At 38.1% G+C, this 10,855-nt stretch overlaps 2 protein-coding genes across 3 annotated transcripts in view; one reads left to right on the forward strand and one right to left on the reverse strand.

Moving 5' to 3' along the window:
- Window positions 1-1,372, reverse strand: part of LOC107690648 (ras and EF-hand domain-containing protein homolog) — a 12,113-nt gene extending 10,741 nt beyond the window's left edge. Inside the window, exon 1 of one of the 2 annotated variants that reach the window (XM_016489029.1) lies at window positions 1,294-1,372. The gene's annotated coding sequence lies outside the window, so the exon portion shown is untranslated. Of the gene's footprint in view, window positions 1-709; window positions 743-1,293 lie in introns of those variants that run through there. The other variant, XM_016489030.1, reaches the window with a different exon arrangement.
- Window positions 1,373-8,095: 6,723 nt separating this feature from the next.
- Window positions 8,096-8,903, forward strand: LOC107690653 (scavenger receptor cysteine-rich type 1 protein M130-like). The gene is made up of 2 exons (XM_016489035.1): window positions 8,096-8,471; window positions 8,548-8,903. Exons 1-2 carry the CDS (start codon window positions 8,123-8,125, stop codon window positions 8,901-8,903), a joined length of 705 nt encoding a protein of 234 aa, XP_016344521.1. The 5' UTR covers window positions 8,096-8,122.
- Window positions 8,904-10,855: the final 1,952 nt, after the last annotated feature.

The following is a 10,855-nucleotide window of genomic DNA, read 5'->3' on the forward strand; positions in this document are numbered from 1 at the left end:
CGTCTGCTAAATGACTAAATGTAATGTAAATGTAAATGTACATATGTATGGGAATGTGAAGGTTATATGATAAGAAAAACTCTGTAATTTTGACATGCATATACAGTTAGTTATATTTAGTTCAATTTAATCAAGTTCATTTAGATCATGAAAAGTGATTGTAAATTTGTCAGTGCACATTCACAAAGCCACTGCTGATGTCATCAGTGTGCAGACCTGTCACTTTTTTTGCTTTGATGTCCCACCACCACAATGTCAAGGGGAAAAGGAAGAGGTTTCTGAGGTGAAATTTCCTGTTTGAACAGAAGTTGAACTTGCTAAGGTTTGGACAAGAGGCTATCAAGTATTTTATATTTATATTTAAGCATACACCAAGTCATTAAAATGACTCTGTTGTTTGTCTAAATGGTTCCATAAAGAACCTTTAACATCTGAAGAACCTTTCTGTTTCACAAAAGGCATCTTCTTCTATGGCATCGCTGTGAAGAACCTTTTAAGCACCTTTATTTTTAAGAGTGGGGTTGACAGACAGGAAGGTTGACGCACATCTTGCTCCTCGTTTAGCAATAAAGTTGAATGCCAGTGTTCTGAGTAATTTGTGACATTCAACTAAATACACAATGAAATACTGAATTCATGAAGCTTCAAACTAAAATTATATGCATACGAAGTTCTTATAGAGAGCAATAAGTAAAATTACAGTTCTTACCTGAACAATAAAACAAGTATTTTACTCTTCCAGGTATGTCTACAATATCTAACCTTAATGTTAGTATTAACTTGTTTAATTAAATCCAGTAACTGAGTGCAGTTTGTGGAGAGCTTACTCGGTTTTATCACGGTGCGCGAGAAAAGGAGGAGGAGGAGGAACAGGGTTGCCAGGTTTTCACAACAAACCCCGCCCAATTGCTACTCAAAACTAGCCCAATCGCTTTCGAGGGGTCCCCCGATAAAAATTGCGTTCCGGGGGATAAATACACGTTTTTTGGCGGGGTTCTCCTGGTAAAATTCGCGTTTCAGGGGCTAAATATCACGTTATTGGGGTCGCTTCAACCCGCGGACATGAAAAACAACCCGCGGCGCACCTTTATTTTTAAGAGTGGGGTTGACAGACAGGAAGGTTGACGCACATCTTGCTCCTCGTTTAGCAATAAAGTTGAATGCCAGTGTTCTGAGTAATTTGTGACATTCAACTAAATACACAATGAAATACTGAATTCATGAAGCTTCAAACTAAAATTATATGCATACGAAGTTCTTATAGAGAGCAATAAGTAAAATTACAGTTCTTACCTGAACAATAAAACAAGTATTTTACTCTTCCAGGTATATGTCTACAATATCTAACCTTACTGTTAGTATTAACTTGTTTAATTAAATCCAGTAACTGAGTGCAGTTTGTGGAGAGCTTACTCGGTTTTATCACGGTGCGCGAGAAAAGGAGGAGGAGGAGGAACAGGGTTGCCAGGTTTTCACAACAAACCCCGCCCAATTGCTACTCAAAACTAGCCCAATGGCGTTTCGAGGGGGTAAAATACACGTTTTTTTGGCGGGTTTCCCCTGGTAAAATTCGCATCCCAGTGGATAAACATCACCTTATTGGTGTCGCTTCAACCCGCATATATGAAAAACAATCCCAATTCCGCGGATTAGGCAACACTGGCATTCGCTACAAAGCATTTTGGTCCAGTAACATTCTGAGCGGCCTTTGTTTTGATCTACATTCGCCCATGTGAGCAGCTCTTCAAGATCTCGTCATAGAGCTTCAACCAATCAGCGCGCAGATCAACAGAACCTGCCACCCAATCAGCGCTCACATCAACAGGAACCGCAACAATGGAGGCGAGCATGAAGCCCGTGGGCGTAGCTAAATATATTTAGAATAAATATAATTGTATGTGTGTGTGTGTGCATATATGTGTGTGTATAATATATATACCTTGCTACGTGTACTGCGTTAGGCTAACTGAGACTTGTCATTTGCACTTATATAATGTTGCTCTTTTGTTAGTTTTGACTGCTTTTATTGTAAGTCGCTTTGGATAAAAGTGTCTGCTAAATGACTAAATGTAATGTAAATGTAAATGTACATATGTATGGGAATGTGAAGGTTATATGATAAGAAAAACTCTGTAATTTTGACATGCATATACAGTTAGTTATATTTAGTTCAATTTAATCAAGTTCATTTAGATCATGAAAAGTGATTGTAAATTTGTCAGTGCACATTCACAAAGCCACTGCTGATGTCATCAGTGTGCAGACCTGTCACTTTTTTTGCTTTGATGTCCCACCACCACAATGTCAAGGGGAAAAGGAAGAGGTTTCTGAGGTGAAATTTCCTGTTTGAACAGAAGTTGAACTTGCTAAGGTTTGGACAAGAGGCTATCAAGTATTTTATATTTATATTTAAGCATACACCAAGTCATTAAAATGACTCTGTTGTTTGTCTAAATGGTTCCATAAAGAACCTTTAACATCTGAAGAACCTTTCTGTTTCACAAAAGGCATCTTCTTCTATGGCATCGCTGTGAAGAACCTTTTAAGCACCTTTATTTTTAAGAGTGGGGTTGACAGACAGGAAGGTTGACGCACATCTTGCTCCTCGTTTAGCAATAAAGTTGAATGCCAGTGTTCTGAGTAATTTGTGACATTCAACTAAATACACAATGAAATACTGAATTCATGAAGCTTCAAACTAAAATTATATGCATACGAAGTTCTTATAGAGAGCAATAAGTAAAATTACAGTTCTTACCTGAACAATAAAACAAGTATTTTACTCTTCCAGGTATGTCTACAATATCTAACCTTAATGTTAGTATTAACTTGTTTAATTAAATCCAGTAACTGAGTGCAGTTTGTGGAGAGCTTACTCGGTGTTATCACGGTGCGCGAGAAGAGGAGGAGGAGGAACAGGGTTGCCAGGTTTTCACAACAAACCCCGCCCAATTGCTACTCAAAACTAGCCCAATCGCTTTCGAGGGGTCCCCCGATAAAAATTGCGTTCCGGGGGATAAATACACGTTTTTTGGCGGGGTTCTCCTGGTAAAATTCGCGTTTCAGGGGCTAAATATCACGTTAATGGGGTCGTTTTTCAACCCGCGGACATGAAAAACAACCCGCGGCAACAGTGTTAAAGTAGCCAAATTCAGCGGGAAAACCGCGGACTTGGCAACACTGAGGAGGATCTTGTTCAGCTAGTATGTTTCTATAGTGACACAGAAGCCCTGCTTGCTATCATCAGCATAGTTCAAAACGTTTTTCCCTAATAGAATGAAGCAGCGTCATCATCTTGTACATGTTAAATTAATGTGTAAAAAGACCAAATATTCAATATTGCAGGGACCAAATATGTTAGAATTAGTCATTAAACCCCCATATTAAAATCAGTCTTGCTAAAGAGTGTAATTACATGCAATGTAATTAGTTTGTATTATATATTTTAGTTTAGTATATATTACAACAGCAAATAAAGAGTACAATTATGAATTCAGTTACAAATAAGAGAGGAAAACTGAAATACGAACAGGGAGAATCTCCCTCATGCGGTGACACAAGGACAAGACCCTTGTCTGATCGTCCTTAAAATAAGAAGCGTTTTGCTGCTATCTGCTGGACAAATACAGCATTGCAGCACATGTTTATTGCTGTTTCATTAGTCTCCAAGATATATATCAGTTGATTATTATTTGTGTATTTAATTTATGTAATAAACATTCATCAGAATAGTTAACAATATAGTTTATACTATGGTGTAATCATATTTTATTGTTACATTGGTTAGAATAAAAATTAGAAGTAAAATCCACTTACAGTAATATTATGCATAATTTGTCCAGAAACAAGGAGATGTGTGAAATGTTACATTTATTCAAATTAGTCATGGGAATTAGTTTTAGTAAGTTTTTGTAAGTGTTTGAAGTGATCAGACTTACAAAAAACAATCATCAGTGCTTTTTGCTGAATATAACCTGCAGTGTTTCAGTGCTGACCCTTTATTGATATATATGGAGAAAATAAAAATGCTGCTTTCTGATTTGTCACTGATTGTGTTTGATGATTTCCTCTGTTGTGTCTAATAAGGTAAGAGTGAGTGTCATTGGCAGCTGTGAGTCCCTCTCTCTCTTTAGGGACAGAGTCAAACAGATGGTATGACAAGCAGAAGGAGATGGAGGGATGTCCGACACTCGTTTTACTCGCCTCCATATTCACCATAACCACATCTGGTAAGTACGAACAAGATTGTAAAGAGGTTAAATTATATATGTTTGAATGAGCAGTTTATCTGTGATGGCCTTATATCACTAAAAGCTATATCTTATGACACTAGTTAATTCATTGTCAATGAAACTGTATAAACTATGTGAGCTTTACAGGCTAACAATTTAATGATTGACAGGATTATTTTTAATATTCTCGCGTCCATCTTGAAATATCTATAAATATTTGTATTTACTACCTTTTTTACATCTTGTGTTTTTCAACTGCAATATTCTGCTTGTAGGTGATTTAAATCTCTTTCTCTCTTCCTTGTACAGATTTTGAGATTGTGAGGTTAGTTGATGGTAAGAGTCCTTGTGCTGGTAGAGTGGAGGTTCTTCATAGAGGTCAGTGGGGAACAGTGTGTGACATTGGTTGGGGTATGCCTAATGCTGCAGTGGTGTGTAGAGAGCTGGACTGTGGAGAACCTGTAGATGCTCTGAGACGTTTTGGACCAGGATTAGGACCCCAACCTTCTGGGTAGTAACCCAACCGCTGGGTCAAAACAACCCAATTCCTGGGTTTGTCCCTATTTGACCCAGCACTGGGTTGTATTTAACCCCGCATTTTTAAGAGTGTACAGGTGCTGGGAGCAGTTGCTTTTAACAAAGGAGACGCTCAGATGTGGACACAAGAGATTCAGTGCAAAGGAAATGAACACACTTTCGACGCTGTCCATTGTCAACTTCACCTAAAATAACCTGGACCCATGATAATGACATAGGACTGATATGTTCTGGTAAAATGTTTAACCTCTTTGTGAAGAATAGTTCGAGAGCTGGACTGTGGAGAACCTGTAGATGCTCTGAGTCGTTTTGGACCAGGATTAGGACCAGTCTGGATGGATAATGTAGCCTGTAGTGGGTCAAAGCCTACACTAAAGGACACAGCAATTGGGTTGTTTTGACCCAGCGGTTGGGTTAAATGTTTAACCCAACCTTCTCGGTAGTAACCCAACTGCTGGGTCAAAACAACCAAATCGCTGGGTTTGTCCATATTTTTCCCAGCGCTGCGTTGTATTTAACCCAGCATTTTTTAGAGTGTATGTTTGTACAACACATTTCTGTTCACAAACCAACTATCTTGTTAGCCAAAAGCACAGCCAGCACTTTCATTTGCCAGCAGCCATGGATAAATGCATACATCCCCATGTGTCCATGCAATGGCTGGTATCTTTTGTGTTTAGCTCCTGGGAGGCCGATAAAAGCCTGGCCATAGTGTTGTTATCCATCTTGCTGAAAAGCTGCCATTGACACCATGCACTTTAGAGGACGTATAACACAGTGAGGAGACTTTAAATATCTCCACTTGCTATCTACCTCTTTTCTCTATCTAGCACCTTCCATCCAACTCATTCCTACCATGTACCGTCAACGTACACCAAATTACAGTCATGGCCAAAAGTTTTGGCAGTGACGTAAATTTTGTGTTTTGCAAAGTTTGCTGCTTAAAGGGTTAGTTCACCCAAAAATGAAAATTAGCTTGTGTTTCAATCTTAAAGTAATAGTTCACCCAAAAAGGAAAATTCTGTGATTCTTTACTCACCCTGAAGTTGTTCCAAACCTGTATGTTGCTAACCAAACAGTTGACAGTAGGCCTTGACATCCATTGTAATGAAAAAAGTACTATGGAAGTCAATGGCTACCATCGACTGTTCGGTTACCAACATTCTTCAAAATATCTTATTCTGTGTTTGACAGAAGAAAGAAACTCAAAGAATTTTCTCAATCATCACATGTTATATGAGAGATACTGTTTTTGTAAGTAATGGGCCTTGTAATGACAAAAAATTATTATTTTTTTTTGGTCCAGGTTACACTGATCTCAGACTAATAAATGGCGCAGACTCTTGTTCTGGAAGAGTGGAGCTTCAGTTCTTTAATGAGTGGGGCACAGTGTGTGATGCATGCTGGGATATGAGAGCTGCCAGTGTCCTCTGTAGACAGCTGAATTGTGGGATTGCTGTGTCTGTTGTGGGATCAGACTGGTTTGGAGAGGGAATTGGTGAAATCTGGGCTGATGTGTTTGATTGTGACGGGAATGAAACAAAACTCTCAGAATGTTCCATCTCTTCATGGAGTCGAGCTGAATGTTCTCACAGACGAGATGCTGGAGTCATCTGCTCTGGTGAGAGGATTTTATTTTAAAAAATGTAATAAATGAATTACCTTGCAATCAGTGTTCCCAACTTTGCAATTTTGTCGCTAGATGTAACAACTTTGTAAACTGCACTAGCAACTTTTTTTTTTTTTAAAGCACCTAGCAACATATTTAGCTATTTTTAGCAGTGACAACATTTGAAAAGTGACCAAAAAAAGCATGCATGTTCCCTCTAAAAAGACAAAAAGAGGAAACCATTGAACAGCTAGTCATCCAAGCAGCACATCAGTCTGGAGGGAGCTGTCTAGCAGTACACATATCATATGGGAATTAAGTTGCTACTCGCAACTGTTCAATAATAATTGTTTGGACACAAGAGATTCAGTGCAAAGGAAATGAACACACTTTCGACGCTGTCCATTGTCAACTTCACCTAAAATAACCTGGACCCATGATAATGACATAGGACTGATATGTTCTGGTAAAATGTTTAACCTCTTTGTGAAGAATAGTTCCAATTGTTAAATACTAAAATTAATTCGTTTGTTCAATGCCACACTTTGAGATCTTTGACCATATTAAACAGAGGTTAGAATTAGAGAATTACTCAGATTATCTGTTTTCTTGGTTTATTTTTTATTTATTTATTTCTTTCTTTGTTTAGTTATTGTATTTGGTTTCAGTAAGAACTGTGTTGTCTGTCCACATTACACAGATCTCATGCTGGTGAACGGCCCTGACAACTGTTCTAGTCGAGTTGAACGTCAATACTTCAGTAAATGGGGCAGTGTGTGATGCATGCTGGGATATGAGAGCTGCCAGTGTCCTCTGTAGACAGCTGAATTGTGGGATTGCTGTGTCTGTTGTGGGATCAGACTGGTTTGGAGAGGGAAGTGGTGAAATCTGGGCTGATGTGTTTGATTGTGACGGGAATGAAACAAAACTCTCAGAATGTTCCATCTCTTCATGGAGTCGAGCTGAATGTTCTCATAGACAAGATAATTGTTTATAATTGTTAATAATTGTCATTTATGATGTACCTTGTTATTAGCTTGTTCCTATAATTGTTAATCAGTTGGGTCAACAACAACAAAATCTCTAGAGAACTGAAAAGGTTATTGTTAATTTTCTGCCAGGACATTATCTGTTGTTTTAACGTACATAACCTGTAGCCCTAAAATAACAAAAGCCACAAAAATAACACAGCCCTTTAAAAAATAAAAATAAAAATGCAATGCATAATTTAAAATAAAGGTAAAACACCTGTGAAAAATCAATACAGAAAATGTCTTCATATTAACACAGTACTCTCTGACCTATTTTAACAGACTTTTCTTACAGTGTAGCATATTAACTAGCTACCAAAATATACTGCTTAAAACTATTATTGTTCAGAATGTGTAGTTTTACTAGTAAATGAGAAAATAAAATGTAATTGTTAAAATGTGTGTAACTACAGTATTCAGTAATTCAATGTTGTATTTAAAAATGAAAATATCTGATCATAAAAATGTGTTGTGTTTATATTACTTTACTATCTATCTATTAAATAATATCTATTACTTTTATGAACAAATCTAAATTAACATATTTCAAATCCTATTTTTCACTGAGAGGCCAGTCAATTTGAGTATAATCTCATTGTGTTCTACAATTACAGTTTTGTGTCATGTATGTAATGATGTCACCGTGCAGTGACATCACAATGTCATTTAGCCACTTCCCCTGAAAATTTGGAAAAACTGCTTGCAGTATATTAATGAAATGCCACATCTTTCACTCAGGTTCCTCTCTGGTTCTTCCTGACGGTCTGGTGCGGTTGTCTGGAGAGACACAGTGTGAGGGGGAGGTGGAAGTTTTCATCCATCAGGTCTGGAGGAGAGTTCTGCTGGACTCCTGGAGTCTCACTGAATCCTCTGTGGTCTGCAGACAGCTGGGCTGTGGCTCTGTGCTGAACTTCTACGGCTCCTCTTCATCCAGTCCTGAACACAGTCATGAGTGTGTGACGGGCTTCCAGTGCTCTGGGAGTGAAGCTCATCTGGGGAACTGCAGCTCTCCACAAACTCTCAACTGCAGCTCCACACAACAGCTGTCAATCACCTGCCTTGGTGAGAACAACAACATCTGGACAGATTCTTCAGTTGTTCGTGATCAATAATGTGTTTTTCTGTCTCTGAATGTCAGGTCGCGGGTCCATCAGGCTGGTGGGTTCTTGGGGAGACTGTGCAGGGAGGCTGGAGGTTTTTCACAGCGGCTCATGGGGGACAGTGTGTGATGACTCCTGGGATATTAAAGATGCTCATGTGGTGTGCAGACAGCTGCAGTGTGGAGTGGCCCTCAGTAACCAGCAGGTACCAGCCTGGTTTGGTCCTGGTTCTGGACCCATATGGCTGGATGAGGTGGAGTGTGAGGGGAATGAGACGTCCCTGTGGAGCTGCTCTTCTCCAGGCTGGGGAAAACATGACTGTCAGTGTTACAGGCCCCGTGCAGAAGGCCATGCTGGCAGATTAGAAAGTCCCGGTAAAAACAGGAAAAATTGAGGAAACAGGAGCAAACGTGTCTGTGTCGCACATAATCCCCAGCAATTGTTTATTCAATGTTTTTTTTTTTCACATTGTAATTCAATAAAGCTTTATCAATAAAGTATCATTATTTTTTTCTCATTAATGCACAAATGTCATTCTTTTTATCTATTGTCAAAACAATGCACATTTCACCTTTTAATTTTTTTTACTTTTTTCCCCCACAAAACAAAACATACATTTGAGCTTTTCACTTTGCTCCTTTAAATCTACTCAGACAAGTCAAAAGGTATCTGATGAGTATAAAATCATCACACATGACTGAATATGTAAGGCCTAAGAACCTGAGAAATAGATGTAAAACATACACATTTAACATTCCAGTTACTGATCTTATAATCAGATCTGCCATCATGTTACATTAACATTAAGTTTTTCCTTCTGTATTGGCAGGAAATAGAATTGCATTACATTCGTTTGCACTGGAATGTCTGTTTGAAACATTGTCTGGAGAAGTGCATTGATATTTATGTCACACATGAACTCTGATTAACCAAACACAATTATAATATGAATAAAAAATAATCATAACCTGGTAACTGGAGCCTGTATGAAATAAACGCATTTCACGAGCACATCACAAGCGTCCATTTTACAGAAATGCACAAGCGAGCATTTCACAGCGTCCACAAAATGTAAGACGATCTACGCATATTCAATAACTTCAGAAACCGGAACATTTATAAACAATATATTTGCAACATAAACATAGGAATTAAATGACTCGTGTGCATATTGTTTTGTTGTTGTTAAATGTCATACCTGTAAAAACAGGAAAAATTGAGGAGAAAGGAGCAAACGTGTCTCAGTTCATTTTCAAAATAAGAGTCCCGATCTCACTCAGCAATAGGTTGTTTGCACATGAGGTCACTGATGACGCGCGAAATGCAGCTGGAGGGCAGGAAGTGATTTTTCTCTCCAAAGGAATCACTAGCAGAAACTCAAAATGCCTGTGTTTTGCGTTGTTTATGGATGCTCAAATCGGACAAACCGAGAAACCACAAGGAGCTTTTATCGTGTTCGAAAATGTGTTGTTCATAAGGGGGGAAAAGTCAAGAAATTGATTGAAAAACACAGGAAAAAGTGGCTTGTAAACCTGCGTCTGCGGTCGGGAGGAGCGGACAGAAAAGTGGACGTTTCCATAGAATGACCCATATATATATATATATATATATGCTTTAATTGAATTTCTATACACCCACCGTGCTTTACAATCACGAGGGGATCTCTCTTCAACCACCACGCTATTACAAGAGAAAGTTATAATCACAGCATGTTGGACGTGATCCTTATGTTATAAAGAGGAGCGATTTTTAGTTTTCCTGCGTTTTTCAGTAAATTTCTTGACTTTTGACTTCTTTGTTCCTTGTGGTTTCTCGGTTTGGCCTATTTGAGCATCCATAAACAACTTTTAATATCATTTTCAAATTTGCAATAAAATTTAGTTGAGTTTTTATTAGTTTCATTAATAATTGTGTTAGTTTTAGTTTAGTTTTTATTTTGTGAACACATTTCTATTTAGTTTTTATATAGTTTAGTTTCAGTTTTAGTTTTAGTAATTAAAGTTTATTCTATTTAATAGATCACTTCCAGAGCGCAGGCCAAAGAAAGACTTAAGGTAATTTAACCTTAGTGATGCAAACGTCTAGCGATACCAAATTAAAGCATGCTGAGATTGATTAGATGGTAAAAGTATACAGCCTAATGGCGGAGCCTCAACATTCGATTTGCAGCGTTGCGCATTCTAGCCTTTCGCGCTGCAGCTGAAGTGAATGACAGCTTGGGAGCACTTGTTGCTCGCTTTCTGTAGCCTTTATCATTTTATTTTTAAGATTTATTTTTAATGCTTCTGTAAAGGACTAACGGCCGCATAGCCTATACACTGCAGAGTTTAAGGAGAGACAATGGCA

This window comes from Sinocyclocheilus anshuiensis, unplaced genomic scaffold (genome assembly GCF_001515605.1).
Source record: "Sinocyclocheilus anshuiensis isolate Anshui unplaced genomic scaffold, SAMN03320099.WGS_v1.1 scaffold3302, whole genome shotgun sequence".
NCBI lineage: Eukaryota > Metazoa > Chordata > Actinopteri > Cypriniformes > Cyprinidae > Sinocyclocheilus > Sinocyclocheilus anshuiensis.